Source organism: Copidosoma floridanum, unplaced genomic scaffold, assembly GCF_036245765.1.
Source record: "Copidosoma floridanum isolate Cflo_tuat_1 unplaced genomic scaffold, Cflo_Japanese_pri ptg000024l, whole genome shotgun sequence".
NCBI classification, from domain to species: domain Eukaryota; kingdom Metazoa; phylum Arthropoda; class Insecta; order Hymenoptera; family Encyrtidae; genus Copidosoma; species Copidosoma floridanum.
In genome coordinates, this window is record NW_028321901.1 from 9527297 (window position 1) to 9544713 (window position 17417).

The 17417-nt window shown below is 33.5% G+C and overlaps 1 protein-coding gene across 1 annotated transcript in view; it reads left to right on the forward strand.

The window, feature by feature from the left end:
• Nucleotides 1-815: 815 nt before the first annotated feature.
• LOC106647246 (aminoacylase-1) overlaps nt 816-17417 on the forward strand; it is a 339762-nt gene continuing 323160 nt past the window's right edge. Inside the window, exon 1 of the mRNA XM_023391872.2 lies at nt 816-1021. Within this exon, the coding sequence (XP_023247640.2) occupies nt 922-1021 (100 nt within the window). The 5' untranslated portion in view covers nt 816-921. The remainder of the gene's footprint in view (nt 1022-17417) is intronic.

Genomic DNA, 17417 nt, shown 5'->3' on the forward strand with positions numbered 1-17417 from the left:
TTAACAAGGTTTTCTCCACAGTGTTTTGGTCCACGAGAACTATTCTATTTCATACATTAAAGGAAAGCTTACCTCCATTCACCACCTGGAGGACGCACCCCGTGGGCCGACTGCCTCAGCTCGAAGATCATTATTGTTATTATGATTAATGTTATTACTATTTATATTACTACACGTATAACCATTATTTCAAATGTTAATTATATTATAATTTTTATTTTTAAAAAATTTACTATTTACACTCATTTTGTATACAAATTTGCATTCCTATTCAAATTATATGTGGAAACATTAACCTTTTTTTAAGAATAGAAATAACATTTAAAATAATTATAATAATACTTATTTTTATACTAACAATAATGATAATGATAATAATATTAATAATAATGATAATGATAATCGTATGAATAATAATTATAATGATAATAATAATAATAGTAATAATAATAATAATAATGGTAATAATAATAATAATAACGATAATAATCAAAATACTGATAATAACAATATAAACGTTACTTTTAGAATAAGCTGATAATGAATCAAATGATAAGAAAGAATAATGGCATAAGCTTCTGGATTGTTTAATGGTCAAGATTAATAACTAATAAACTTCTTTAATTACTAAAGGCTGATTGAGTTATTTTATTATATTATCAATAATATTATACTTATAGAAAATGTGAGTTACCTAAATATAGACCCAAAAAAATTAGTTGAACGTTATCAGGTGTCTCAATATGTATTTTAGTCTACTATCAGGCGTTTTCTTAGTGGGAAATACTAAATAAAACATAAGATTTCGAAGCTCTCATAGTGCTTGAAAACTAAATTTTTTTAGTTACCGTGGTTTAAATGGTACAATAAAATTGAATAAATAAATCGTCATTTTCTTACTGACACTCTTATGCATCGACCATGTTGTCGCTGGAAACTATGGCTCAATTAGATACGTTAGCTGTTGAAAATTTCCGCGAGTATTTACGTATTCCATCAGTTCATCCTAATATTAATTATGGTAAGCTAATACAAATAATAAATTTTGACTGATTAAAAAAAAATTAATGATAGCAGTTGTAACACAGATATTTAGACTTTATCTTTAATATTGAATGAGCAAGGTATTTCTTCAACAATTTAAAAATTTTGCACTTAAAAAATAACACAATATTCACTTAATTTTAATAGTTTTGGAAACACGCAAATAGTTATGAAATAAATTTTATTTTGCAAAAATATCATCAACAAATCTCACCTAAAACTTTTTTGATGTACGAGGTGTAGCTTTACTTGCATACATTGATATCGTTACTTTTTTCCATCGGTTTTTTTTTTCTTGATGCACTATGCTGACACGAGCTCTAATCATAATAATTACATTTTTTACGAAACCATGATATACATATTTTGTTATCAAATATTTTTCATGGTCTACTTTTATGAACTTTTTTTAAAAAATGGTTAAGTACAAGAACTAATTATTTATTCTTTTTAAGATAAGCTTCGCGTACAGCCGCTAACAATTGTTTTATTTATTGTTATGGCACCCAGTTAAACATTTTTTCGATTATGATGTTTAACTGTGAAAAATAACACGTACTTCTTCAAATTCTTTTCCTCTTACAATATGCAGTCACTAGTAATTGTTTGCCCTTGGTTTATTATTGTAATAGGCCCTCTCGTAACAAAATTTCTGCTTATCGTGCAAGATATGCTACAAAATAATTTTCAAAATGCCCTACATGTTATCTTTTAGGATATCATATAAGATTTTTTGCACGATTGCCCACATGATATCTTACACGAAACATTAAAGATTTTCAGCAACCAAAAAACAAAAACGTATATAGTGTAACCCTTGAATTAAAAAATTGTTTTTTTTTCATAAAAAGTATGAGAATAACTAATTTAAAAGAAGTTGCAACGAAACTTTACATGTAATTTTTATCATGAAAGAATAATAATCTATAAACATAACAATCTAAGTAATACAACATAGTTGCAGATTACTTTTTCTTTTTCGATACTTAAATGTGGAAGTACCAGAAGAAAAAAAATTAACACCGCCTCTGGTTTGAAACTGATCTATAACCTTCCGTTACATGAGCAGTCACGTATCGATTTCTGAAGAGTATAGAATACATCTCTTTATGCATAGAAGGTCTTAGTTAGGTATACGAAAACCTGAACGTCTCACATAGTAACTCGTTGCATGTGTAACTCAACTCATCACAGGTGACATATCAAAAAGTACAGGTGGTGTAAACAACGATTGTGTAAACAAAAAGAAATGAAATGTACAATAGATTTAAGGTGTGCATGAGTAGTATGGCGAATAATTTTTGTTTTTTTATGTACAATATCCATACACAAACGTTATGTTATTAAAGAAGTTGCAAAAATCAAAGCACGTAACCTAAAAACGTGTATCCTATTATTTATCAGTATATGATCTGACAAAAACAGCTTAAAACTTTTTTTAAGTATAAACAATATTCATAAAAATAATATAATGTATGCAATTTCAGATAAAGATGACTTTTGTCATAGTGGTTTTTGTTCCTAATTGCTTAATTGGTGCAAACACATTTTTTTAGTTGTTTGTATGCTGGAAAATACTTTTTTCGTGTTTAACAGGAAAAATCATTTTCTTGTGATTTATATTCAGCCCATTTGTTGACACAATAATTTCGGAGGTTAGTACATATATAACTCATGTTTGTATAGTATATGCTATTGACAAAGTATTGAAATCATATTTATATTTAATATGTTTCAGGAAAAAACTTTGAATAGCAATGAAGAAAAGCGATAAAAAAAAATGTACCATGACTGTTCAAGAATTATTCCATAAAAATGCAACTCATAGAGAAATAACATTATGACTAAAAGAGAAACACGGCATGAAAATATCTCTGTGCACTGTGAAAATAATAGTTTCTTCATTGATCAAAACGTAAGAAAACCACCAAGAGTGATCTTGAGAGTTTAGGTATTTTTATTTATGAAGAAATAAATGCTAATGGTTGTTATTTAGTATACTGGAGCCTTTGGTCAAAATAAAAAATAAAATATGGATTTACAGTGAAACGAGACATAGTGTATGGATTGCCACAGTTAATCGATCTAGAATGAATTAAAGTCAGAGCTGGTCATAGGCTCTGTAGAACCGCAAACTTTATTATAAACTTAGTCTTGATGCACACATGTTTGCCAACCGTGATTCGATCAGATAAGGGTACAGAGAATACACTTATTGAATCTCTGCAAATATGTCTACGTGAAAGCCATAATGACAAATTATCTGGAGAAAATAGTTACACAAAAGGTCGTAGTGTGCATTACCAATTGTTGCATGGCTGTTAAATTAGACTGTTTGCAAGGCTGATAGATTCTGCCAGTTCGGGGCATATGTACAATGAAGCAAGATTTTTTTTAAACTTAAGCCTGTACAAAACGGGAGTATCTCAGTCTACAATAGTAATAAACTCCGTGTACTTTGAATCGGACAAGTCAATATATCGATCAAAAGGGACAATAAGTTAAATAGACTCACACTCAATAATGTTTTGTACGTTCCAGGGGCAACAACAAACTTAATATCGGTCAGCGATCTAGCTCAAGAAGGTCACGAGTCGAAGTTTATCACCAATAAGTGTTACGTTAGCGATAAACAGAAACAACTATTATTTTCGGGCACGCAGTTAAATAATTGCTTATACAAGCTCGATGTAACCAAGCCGCTCATGTGTCCACAGCAGTTGGCTCCTAAACAAACAAGTTGTATAGCTGAAAATCAGGGGCTCTGGCACAAAAGGCTGGGATACATAAATAAGGATTACATGGATATACTCAACAATGATGAAAGCAGCGGTGTCAACTATAAATCACAAGTAAGCTTGACGATTGTAAGGACTACATTCAAGGTAAAATGGTAAAAAAACCTTTCCCACCAAATGAAAAGAGAGCATTAGAGAAGCTCGAGCTCGTTCATACTGATGGGTGTCAGGTATTTAACTTCTCCTTAGGTGGGGCAAAGTGCCTTATAACATTCTTAGATGATCATAGTAGATATACTTTTGTTTCCTTTTTGAAGTCAAAATCAGAAGTACCTAAGACTACTAAATACTTCATCAAATTCGAGAAATGGCAAAATGTATGTTAGCCGATAGCAACTTGGACAAAAAATTTTGGGCTGAGGCAGTAGCAATTTCTGCCTACCTATATAAGCGCTCACCAAAAAACATTCTAGATAGTAAGACTCCTTGTGAACTATGGACAGGATTGAAACCAAACCTAAGCCATCTACGGGTCTTTGACTGCAAAGCACAAGTATTGCTACCCAGTCATCACAGAACCAAGATGCAAGCCAATACTACTGAATGCGTCTTTGATGGATACTCTTCCAAACAATCAGGACATAGATTGTGGAATCCCACTACAAAAAAATGCTTGTTACTCGGGACGTCAAGTTTCTGGAACCAGCTATCACAGCTATCGATAAGCAAGCCTTCTTGCCACACACAAGTGTTTTGGATTCATACTAAGATCATAATCAGTCAGAAATCCAAAATGCTGCGTCTGAAGGACCTCCTAGCGAAAATGACCTAGACAACAACCAATCCTGGGAGCCTAGGGTGACCAGAGAGGAAAAGCGTCCAAAAGATACGACGACTATGTAGTCTATACGGCTGTGCTAAAAAATGATAAGCCATCAAACTATAAATAGGCTATCACTGGACCAGAAGAAAAACAATGGTCTGAAGCTATGGTCAAGGAGATCCTGTCCATAAGTGAAAACGAGATATGAACTCTGACTAAACTGCCTGAAGACCGTAGACCTATTGGAACCAAGTGGGTCTATAAGAAAAAGATTGAAAAGGATGGTAACCCCCTTCACAAAGCAAGGTTGGTCGTTAGAGGCTTCAGTCAGATACATGGATTTGATTATGATACGACTTACTCACTAGTTGCTCGATTCACCACAGTGAGATTACTTCTGGCATTTGCCGCTAAACACAAACTTATCATCAACCATTTTGACATCGAGTCAGCGTTTTTACATAGAGAAATCCAAGAGCACATTTATCTTGTGCAGCCAGAGGGATTTGAGGACACTTAAAACCCACATAAATTCTGCAAGCTACACAAGGCCCTTTATGGCCTCAAACAGGGTAGCAGAGTCTGAAGCCTTCGACTACAAAAATTGTTTATTGAAATGCACCTCCAACAAGTTTAATGATGCATGTGTTTTTTGGAATTCATGTGACAGTAAAGTTATTATTGTCACATCTTTGTAGATGCCAAATAAGTTGTTACTGACGAACCTAAGTATTTAAAAATACTAAGTCAATAACCCAAAATTTTCCAACCAAAGACTTGGGACAAGTCTCTCGATTCCTTGGTATTGACATTAAGATTGATTACCAAGATGGCAGGATTAGCCTAAGCCAAGCACCCTATGTCGACACAATCTTAAAGAGATTCAACATGGATGACTGCATACCTTACTGGTCGCCCCTACCATTAGGTTTAGAAGTTACCACTCGGAAGAAGAGAAAAGAAAATCAATCAAGTGACGAACTGAGTGGTTTTCCGTATCAAAGTGTGGTTGGATGGTTACTGTACCTGAGCTTGTTTACCAGACTAGATCTTACATATGCTGTTAGTCTTGTCATCAGGTTTAACAACTGCTTTACCAGGCAGCATTCTAATATTGTCAAAAACATATTAAAATACCTGCTTGCAACTTCAGACAAGGGTCTAGTGTATGACAGACAAGCGGACCAACCGCTCGTGGGGTTTTGTGATACCAGCTGGGCATCAAACCTTGATAATTCACGTTTAACTACTGGATACGTATTCATGTACCAAGGAGCTGCAGTAAGCTAAGCATTGAAACAACAATCAACTATTGTCATTTCGAGTACCAAAACAGAATACCTGTCTTTATCATCGGCTACGCAGGAAGCCTTGTGGCTTCAAAATTTGGCCGAGGAGATATGTATTCACCCCAAGAAACCGATAACCGTTTTCAGTGACAACAAGGGGGTGAAAAACATATCTTTCTTTAGTGTAATTTATCCAAACAAACTTTTGAAATGGTTTGAGTTGCGAATTTATGATAATTAGCCTAAAATCTAAGCGATTAACTGAAATTTTCACAGCCCAACTGATTAGATGACTCTTGTCTTAGCCTAATCGAATAAGTGATGTAAAAAATCATTGCTGCAGAAGAAATTGATAAATTTGAGGGGCAAAAATCATGGGAAAATTTTATATTTCGTAATTTTTACCCTTTAAGAAGAAATTTGATTTAAATATGTGGCTTTTACAAATAACTAATCAAAGTTCTCGTGTAGTAACTTACGATGTATGCGACTAGCGTCACGCTATTCTAAGAGAGAAAACCTAGTAGCGAAGGCGTTAAATGTCGACTGCAATGTAAGGATAGTGATAATGGATTATTAGACTCTAATAGCGCAATAGCCACATATATATATACAATTTTATTATAGGGGCAAATGGGCGTTGATGTTGGAACCATGCTGTAGAAAATTCAATTTCTCTCGCAGGGCTCAAAATCTATCACCTAACGTAAATTTTCTTTGGCGATTGGCGCTTCAGATTAGTTAAAGTTCCTGCAGTTGCAGTCCAAGCCTTGTTTCCGACGAAGAGTAATATGATACCAATTTTTCGATGTTATTGTAAACGAGAAAAAATGAATCGTGGTGCTTTTCACCAGGATTATCATTTCGTTATCAGAACTGTACAAAATACTATACTGCTATATTTGAGTAATAAAAATCTGCTACTCGATAACATCTCATTAGCAAGCAGGCATTCGCCATGGGCCCTCGTGGTTAAATACGTCTTTTGATTAAATATTCATAAATTTGAATAATTGAATAAGTTCTATGTTCCCAGCTTAACCGAATAACTCCAAAATCTACTTGTAGCAACAAGGTCGATTGCATTTTTTGATCATCCATGTATAATGTAGGGTCTTGTCTTAGTACTTAACGTTAGGAACAGAAAGGAACACACAGCTTCTGCACAGTCAAAAAGTAGCTTTCCAATCTCTTAATCCGTTTTTTACCAAAATCCCAAAAATGGAGTAAATCGTTCTGTCCAGAAATCCACAGAAATAATATACGATATCCACATACTTCATTTTTTAAATAAACAAACTAAATAGATAATTTTATTAAATATTTATTTGTAATGAAACAAATTTTTGGGACCATTTAACTTTCTCCATGAAATATAATTTCTATAAAACGTGATTTAACTGTACAAATACAAAAAACTCCTATAAATAAAGAAATTCAGAACTTCTTTTGATGTTCATTATGACTTCCAAAAGCATATGTACAAATGCTTCCTTCTTAAGAATTTTTTTAATTCCATGGCAATCAGAAAGTAAACAACTAATCAAAAACAAAAATCAGTTACAATCATGCACAATCGAAAAATCGAATGAGTTTTTTCTCCAATACGTACATGGCTGTTAGGTGAGAGTCGATACTTACACACACATGAGCGAACGCGAAGAGTATGTGTGTGTGGGTCTATGTACGTAGGGCATAGGAGTGTGAACGAATCGCAAGTGCGAGCATGTAAAGTGAGCGAGCAGCGAGCAGTCCGCGTGTAGCTGCCAACTAGCGCACATATGTAGTTAGGAGCATTGAATAAATGGATTATTAAGTTACATTCTCAGTGTACTTCTTATTTAATCCGTAAATATAAATACACAACAAATGGCGACGAGGATGAGATTTTGTTAAGTGCGCGAGATAACGAGTAAAGTGTCATGGCAGCACGAAGTGGGTAGCACGGCTTGTTAATTTCTGTCAGTGTAATTAAACTTAAAAATCCTCGTCTAGTGAGCCAAAATAACTACAACGGGATAATCTACGATACCTACAAATACGACTACAACTGCTATTACGTACATGCAGTCTCCATCATTACACGTGGAGCCTTTCGTCTCAGGAACTTCAGAATGGCGCAGATGGCTATAAAGACTGGAAGGAGTTTTCTCAACCATAAAGCTGACACCAGAAGAAAAGGTTCCGCACTTACTACATTACATAGGTGCAACCGCATTCAATAATTTGTGCAACAATGTTGGAGCGGGAAATCCTTACGAAAAATCGTACGACACTCTGAGCTAAAAATTGAGGGAGTTATACACTCCAGCAGTACTCGAGATCGCAGAAAATTTTTAATTTACAAGCAGGAGGCAGTTACCAAGAGAAGATACACAAAGCTACGCAAATACTCTTACAAAGATGATTCTTACATGCAATTCCAGAAGCTTTCAAGAAACCGCTTTACGAAATCAGTTTGTTAACGGTATTTTAAATCGCCGGATTCAAGGCCGACAATTAAAAACAAAAGAGGTAACCTTTACAAAGGCTTTACAAATAGCATTAGCAATGGAACTTTCTGAGAAGGAAGCAAATATGTTACATCAAAATACGGTACAAGTTAACTACACTAACACAAGTTCACGTAACTACAAGCAACGTAATCTACAGATCTACAGCTGATTACGTACTGCAAGCAAAAAATAAATGTTATAGGGTACATGACTGTAGATTTTCATTGTGAAAATTTTCATAGTACAGGAAAATTATACATCAAGAATATCGAACAATTGCCACTGATGGGGCGTAAATGAATAAAAAAATTATTAGAGAAAACAGAACAAACGCCTTATTTGATTCAATTTTACAAGTAGATATTTCAGAAGCAAAAAATAATACGTGAATCGAGAAATAATTAAATAAATACAAAAACATTACGAACGAGAATATAAGAGCAGTATACGATATTCAAGCGTCATTGATACTAAAAGAACGCGTGAAATCTGTTTTTCTTAAGTCCGGGGCCTCACCGTTCAAGTTGATACCTTTAGTAAATAAAGAATTAGATTTACTCATTAAAGAAGGAGTTTTCGAAAATCTTATTGTACCTGTAATTAAGAAAAATAACCAAGTAAGAATTTGTGGAGATTATAGCGTTACAATTAATCCACAATTAAAAATAAATAAATATCCGTTACCTACAGTAGAAGAACTTTTCTCAGAAATGGCAGGTTGTATTGCGTTTGCAAAATTAGACTTTGAATTAGCTTATTTACAATTACAAGTTGATGATAAGAGTGCTAACTTATTAACAATTAATACACATCGGGGACTATTTAAATGTACTTAGCTAATGTACGGTGTAGCCCCAGCACCAGAAATTTGGCAAGAGAAAATGGAAAACATACTTCGTGGTATAAAAGGCGTTAAAATTTTTCCAGACGATATTCAAATAGCTGCTAAAGATATTACAGAGCTCATGTTAAGGTTAGAAAAAGTTTTTAAAGTACTGGATGAATACAATATAAAAATAAATCTAGAAAAATATGAATTTTTTGTTTCAAGAATATACTACTGCAGTTACCTAATAGATTAAAACAAATTACACAAAGATACACAAAAATTAGAAGCGATAGAAAAATGACAAGACCAACAAATATTTTAGAATTACAAGCTTTCATTGGATTTCTTAATTATTACGGTGGATTCATAAAAAAATGTAAGTTTAATTTTAAAACCTTTGAATGAACATTTACCTTCACAAAATAAATTTACGTAGTCAAACCGACAGGAAAAAGTATTTCTCGAAGCAAAGAAAGCTTTTACTAGTAAACAATGCTAAACGTATTATGACCCAAACTTACCTCTTTTACTAGCAAACGGATGCGAGCCCATACAGTGTCGGGGCAGTGCTATCGCATCGTTCTCCTGATGGGACCGAAAGGCCAATACAATACATTTCACAAACGTTAAATACAACACAGAGAAAATACAGTCAGATATATAAAGAAGCGTATGCCATTGTTTATGCTATATAAAAATTTTATCAATACCTCTACGGGAACAAATTTACATTGATTACGGATCACAGACCACTTACACAAATTTTTGCAAAAAACAAAGAATTGCAACGTTACAGTGCAATGAGAATACAACATTACGCAATATTTCTACGTGGTTTTAAGTACAAGAAATATAATAATGACAACGCAGACGGACTATCTAGACTACCTGTAATCACCGTGGAAGAAAACATTGACATCATTGATTTATTCAATATAAATACTTTTGAGACTTATCGGTTGATGCAAATACCATACTAGAAAGAGCACATAATGATCGCGAATTACAATATGTAATGTCTGCATTAAAAAACGGAAAAAGCCTTACGGCAAAAGAAGCATGGTGCATCGATTCGCGTGAATTTACTTTAGAACAGGGGGTACTGATGCAAAACCATCAAGTTGTAACACAGAAAGAATTACGAAATACAATTTTAAAAGAATTACATAACGGTCATTTCGGAATAATAAAAATAAAAGGTCTAGCTTGAGGGGATTGCTGGTGTCCAAACATAAGTAACGATATAGAAAAAATTGCAAAAGACTGCTTACAATGCCAAAAATATAAAAATTATCCACTCAAAGCAGATATACATGTTTAGGCAGCGAAAGCACCTTTTGATCGTGTCCAAATAGACTTTGCGGGACCATTTCTTGGAAAACATTTTTTCTTTTTAGTAGATGCGTTTTCGAAGTGGCCAGAAGTGTACATCGTAAACGATATGTTAAGCGAATCGACGATAACTGTTTGTACAGAAATTTTTTACCGATTTGGAATTCCTAAAATTTTAGTATCTGATAATGGCAGGACTTTCACTTCTACAACGTTACAAGAATTTCTTAAGAGCAATATTATTGTACATAAAAGAACGGCTCCATTTCACGCAGCGACGAATGGTCAAGCCAAAAGATATGTGCAAAACGATAAAATTAGCACTAAGAAGATTACAGCATAAAAAAAAACTTAAATTAGATTTGCAATTGATTTTAGCACAATATCGTCAAATGCTTCATCCAATTACATGGGCTTTGCCAATAGAATTGATGTTCGGTAGAAAAATAAGATGTAGGTTAGATTTAATTAAACTGAGTGAAATTACGAAAAAAGCGAAATTTAATGACAATGAGAAATACAGAGAAATTTAAGTAGGAGATAGCGTAGTGGCAAGAAACTACGGAGAAAAAGAAAAATGGATTTTTGATAAAATAGTGCGTCGAACAGGTAAATTACATTATAAAGTTAAAGTACATGATGGGAGAGCATGGTTGCGACACATAAATCAATTGCGACGTATAGGAAATATACAAGACAAAAAAATTTTTCTAGAATCTTTTATTCCGGAGAAAGAAATGGTAATAACGCGTAAAGAACCAGTAGCAATGATGAGTAATCCTAACTCTCCAAGATCTTCAGAGTCAACCTCGTTTATAGGCCGTAATGTCTCTACAGAGTCAGGAAAAGACAGTAGTCCACCTGTTAGATAAGCCAGAGAACGCGGAAAAAGACTAAAAAAAGATACGCTGCAACAAAATAATGATGATTCCATAAATGACGAAGAATTCCATACACCAAGAATAATTCGCGTAGAGCGAGCAGCGAGCAGTCCGCGTGTAACTACCAACTAGCGCCCATATGTAGTTAGGAGCATTAAATAAATGGATTATTAAGTTACATTCTCAGTGTACTTTTTATTTAATCTTTATATACAAATAGACAACAATGATATTTTTTCAGAATTTTCTTTTCTCAAAGTTTAACAAGATGTAACTGTATTTATGTCATAAAATGTAATAATCTATCTATACATATTTTTTTAGAAAATTACATTATTTTTTGTTGCACATGCCAATTATTTTTAGACTATAGAATGTTTTTACACATACACATATTGCAAAAAAATATTAAGTCCGTATGTACATAAAGCATACGAAATTATATTAACGGAAATAATTAAAGTTGCAGTAATTAAATAAGAACAAGGAAGTTGTTAAAATAATCTGCTAAATCATGATTACAATTGCAGCAATTAGCTAATTGGATAATTATTTTGGTTTATAAATCTTATTAATATCTGATTGCAGTTTGTCAAATTATTAATAATTATTTTTACTTTGTTATAATTACTTTACTTTACATAAATAGTGCTGTCGTAAACAAACTTAGATTAACGTTTTCGACGCTTCCATAGCTGATTTATAATCAAAAACCACTAATCAGAAATAATAAAGTCCAAATTTTAGACTGAGAATGAGATGTCATAATTGTTATTCATTAATGGTTATTACTTTCTTTATTTTTTCGATAAGTAATGTCTTCAAAATAAAAAAAAACCGATATAAAAAATAAATGGGTCATGGGACCCACGGTAAGAACAAAGTTCTTTAAACATCAGATGAGTATAAAGACACAAAATTTCTCAGGTAACAAGGGGGTCACGAGACCCATAGGAAGAACGAAGCTCTATGAAAATTGATACTGCATTCATGCAGTTCACTAAAACAAAAACTTGAAGGACGAATAAAAAAAATGAAAAAAATTGAGTTCAGTACTTACGACGGTTGAACTTCGTGAGTTCTGTATTTATGCATGACGTACTCACGAAGTTCAACCATCGTGAGTACTGAACTCAATTTTTAAATTTTTTTTATTCGTCCTTCAAGTTTTTGTTTTAGTGAACTGCATGAATGCAGTATCAATTTTCATAGAGCTTCGTTCTTCCTATGGGTCTCGCGACCCCCTTGTTACCTGAGAAATTTTGTGTCTTTATACTCATCTGATGTTAAAAGAACTTTGTTCTTACCGTGGGTCCCATGACCTATTTATACCCCCTGGTTTGTTCCTTTTAATTTTTTTTTTTTTTTTTTTCATTTTTTTTTATTTATTTTTTTTTTATTTCTTGTTTTTTCATATATAATTTCATTTCTTTTTTTTCGTATTTTATTTCGTTGGTTTTTCATATTTAATTCATATTTTATTTCGTTTCACTTCATTATTTTTTAATATTTGGTTTTATTACCTTTTTAAAAATTTTTTTGTTTTTTCCTTTTTTTATTTCTTTTTGTATTTTTCTATTTAATCTTTTTTTTTGGAGGCCATTTTTTATTTCATTTTTTTTTTTCATTCCATTGTATTTTTTCATGTGTTTTTATCTTCTTTTCTTGTTGTTTTTTTAATGCATTTCGTTTCATTCAATTTTTCAAATTTTATTTCCTGTATTTTTATTTCATTTCTTTTTTCTTTTTTTTTTTTTTTTTTGCATTTCATTTTTTAATGTCTCTTCGGATTTTATTCCCTTTTTTTTAATTCATTTTTTTTTATTTTTCATATTATTTTCCATTTCATTTTTCTTATCATTTCATATTTATTGGTTTCATATTTTTCATTGAATTTTTTTATTTTAATTTCATACCTTTTTTTTTATTTTTATTTTTAATCCTTTATTATTGCATTTTCTTTTAATTTTTTTCATTTAATTTCTGTATATAAATTTTTTCCAAACTATTTTTTTTTATTTATATAATTATGTGACATTGTAAAATAATTTGTTTGTCGAATTCGAATTAAGTGCCCTTAAAAACCATGGATACGTTCTGCAACTGTATTGTATATGTTTGTAACAGTAATTATTAGCATTATTTTAATGCCAAAAAAACATCAGATTTAAAAAAAAACGGTCGGTATTTTATGCACCAAACGCATAAAATACAAACATTCAATGCGTAATAACGCGCCTTATTCGATTCAATCTACAGAACTATATTCATGCAAATTAAATTTTTTGTTTTTTTTAATTTATTTTTTAAATTTATTACTTAGAAAATAAATAAATAATTTATTATTAATTTAATGTATTATCAGTAAATGCATATGAAAATGAAATATTGTAGTTACGAATCACACGATAAGTACATGAAACCGAGTTTCTTTAGTCAGCAGCGCTCGTAGCAGAGTGAGTAAGGTACCCCATTCGTATGCAGGAGGTCGAGGGTTTCAATCTTTCAACTGGAAAGTGTGTTTCTTTTTTTTGTTTTTTTTTTTTAAAGAATTGTAAAAGAAAAACTTACTGTGGGAAAATAAAATTAAAATTCGTTTAAAAATTAATTGCTTGGAAGTGTGAAGGGGAATGAAGGGCAAAGGTGTGCAGGAGAGTAGCATGGCACGGTTGGCAGATATATGGTAGGGTGAGGGGAAGTGCGTAGGGAACTGTTGGTGAGGAGGACGGGATAAGGGGGGAAACTTGAGAGGAAGAGACTTCCGGTAAGCCACTTCCGTTTCATCCCTAGTACGTGACATAAAGAACTTCGTTCTAAAAATAAATTAATTTACTACTAACAAAAATGTCTACATACTATACATTTTTCATCTAAATTATTTACTGTCATCAAATAGTTATAGACAAACATAATTTTATTCAATTTTAATGAAGAAAAATAAATAAGTGTCCATAACTTTTACAAAGATGAATACTATTGTAGTCTCCAAGTAGCCACGGTAGCACGATGGTTTAGGTTGTATTTCTTAGGCTTAGAGCTTGGTAACACAGACTTCCGAGTTTGAGACCCAATCTTGCATACTTGGTTGGCACTTTTAAGAAACCACATGCTCATGCGCGTATTGCAAACCGTGGTCCGATGGTTCAGAAATATAAAATAATATCCCCATTGCTGTGTAAGTAGTTGATCTTATTAAATCTGAGGTGGTTTTTTTATTTTGCCAATGACGATAGCATATATACATGCAGAGTAACACAGCAATGTAGAGCCTACTGGAAATAGTTATCAGAAATGGCTGATAATATATATATATATATGAAAAAAAAATGATTGACTTCAATTTAGATTTAATTATTTGTGATGATCATTGTAATTAAATTCTGACCCCTTTTTATACGAAACGTACATAGACACACAGACTGTACTAAAACATTTTTTTATTGTAAAAATATTGTGTAATCTTAACTAAGGATTACAAGAAGTGAAAAAAAAGTATGGTGTGGTAACAAATAATTGATATTTTTTAAAAGTTCAGTTGATGTACCTACTACGACGATGCAAGTGGTAACAGTTAAGCTTATCTGTAACACATGATAACTATTTTTCCTACCACCAACACAGATGGTAATGACAGCTTCTGCTTTGGCACAGTTCTCCTGACGTTAATGTCAACTGCTTTATGGGGTACCTAATTAAGTTTATGAGCCTTAAAAGTTGGAAACAAGAATAGGTCTGCCTTGACCTGCTACAAATAAAGAGATATATTCTATATCCTTTTGTTCTGGTGAGGTAGAAATATATGTAGTAGGTAAACTATGAGGATTCCAGGACACTAGGGATTCTAGGACAGCGAGAATTCGCGGACAATGGGGATTCTAGGACAGTGGGGATTTTAATGCACGTTAGTCCTAGAATCCCTACTGTTCTAGAATCTCCTTGCAGTCTGGCAGCCGCTCAGTCTGGCAGCCGCAACGCTACTGCGTTGAGAGTCCTACTGCGTTAAATCCCATTACCCTACTACCTCTTTCGCTTTACTGCGCACGTTACTGCGCAGTGATGGATCCTCATGGACACTCTAATACCTTCACTATTTTCTGCGCACATTACTGCGCAGTAGCAACAAACAGCACGTAGGTGCTGTTGACGCACAGCTGTTCTGCTGCTGCTCTCGGGTGTTCAATTATTCACTCTTTCCCGCTGTCTTCGTACTGCCATTAAGTGAGTGCGTTTTATACTGTTGCTAGAGCTGTCGACGATGATCTCACGTGTTGACCTCGTGCTGCCATTAAGTGTGTGCATTGTGGTTATACTGCTACTAGCGCTGTCGATGCCGCTCTTGGGTATTATCGACGTTGCTCTTACGTATAGACCTTGTGCTGCTATTTAGTGTATGCATGGTGGTTGTACACTGCAGCTGGTACTGTCGACGTTACTCTTACGTATAGACCTTGTGCTACCATTAAGTGTGAGCATGGTGTTGATACTGCAGCTGGTGCCATCGATGCCGCTCACAGGTATCGTCGACGTCGGTCTCGCGTATTGACCTCGTACTACTATTAGTTGTGTGCATTGTTCTACTGCTTCTAGTGCCGTTGATGCTGCTCTCAAGTATCATTGACATCACTCTAACGCATTAACTTGGTGCTGCTATTGAGTGTGTGCATTATTGTACTGCTGCTAATCCGTCGATGCCGCTCTCGGGTATCATCGACTTCACTCTGACGTATTGACTTCGTGCTGCCATTAAATATCTTTACTGTTGTACTGCAGCTAATGACGTTGACGTTGCTTTTACATGTAGACCTTGTGCTGCAATTAAGTGTGTACATTGTTGTACTGCAGCTAGTGCCATCGACGTTGCTCTCATGTATAGACCTCGTGCTACTTTAAAGTGTGTGCGTTGTTGTAGTACTACTACTAGTATCTTCGGTGCTATTCTCAGGTGTTCTCGGTGCTGTTCTTGATTGCTGCTCTACTTAAACTCGTCATGGGTCTGTTATATCAAAAGGAGTACCATCCGCTGATACGCATACTTGTATTTATTTTTTTTATTAATAAGTTCAAATAAATATAATGCATACGTTTATTTCATGATGATTTTATAGAGTGTGTTCTTGGTGCTGCATCTATCCTCAATCTTGATCACTGCTCTATTTGAAGACGTCATCAGCCTGTTACATCAAGTACGAGCATCATCCGCTGCTACGCATGCTTATATTTATTTTTTTAGTAATGAGTTCAAATAAACGTAATGCATACGTTTGTTTCTCTCTTTCTTTCTCTATCTGCTCATAATGATTTGGTGACGAAGTGGTGCTTTCTTCGCTGCAGCAATGACGCTGCTCTCTGCTCTCGATAACGACGTGGTGCTCTCTTTGTTGCCAATGATGGTGACGTAGTGCCCTCGATGATGATGCTGCTCTTTGCTTTTGACGATGACGCTGCTATCTGCTGTCGATGATGAGTTGGTGCTGTCTCTACTGTCTGCCATAATGACATAGGGCTCTCTCTGCTCTTAATGATAACTTGGCGCTCTCACTGTTGCTAGCGATATGAGATGTTTTACAGCAGCAGGTTTCGTTAATTGGTGGTTTATACTTTTACCATTTTGCTGCATATATTTCAGAAAATGTTGGTTAGGAATTATTTATCATTGGCTTATTACATCACTATTTTTGTTACTTTTATTATCAACAGAACCAGAATGTCCACCATTTAAAACTTTTTGGATGAGTTCTGCTGGTCCTTACAAGATAAAGAAAAAGTTAATAAAGATGTAATGGAATATAATGATACAGCCATGACACTATTAGAGAATTATGAGAAATTTCCAGAAAAATGGATTAAAGTTGACGTGAACAAAAAGTTTTTTTATTATCGTTCAAGCTCTTTATTAAAGGATATCCCATCTCATCCATATTGTAGATTACTCTGAAGTAAAAAACGTTATGTCAATTAGATTTAAGGAATCATAAGTGTATTATAC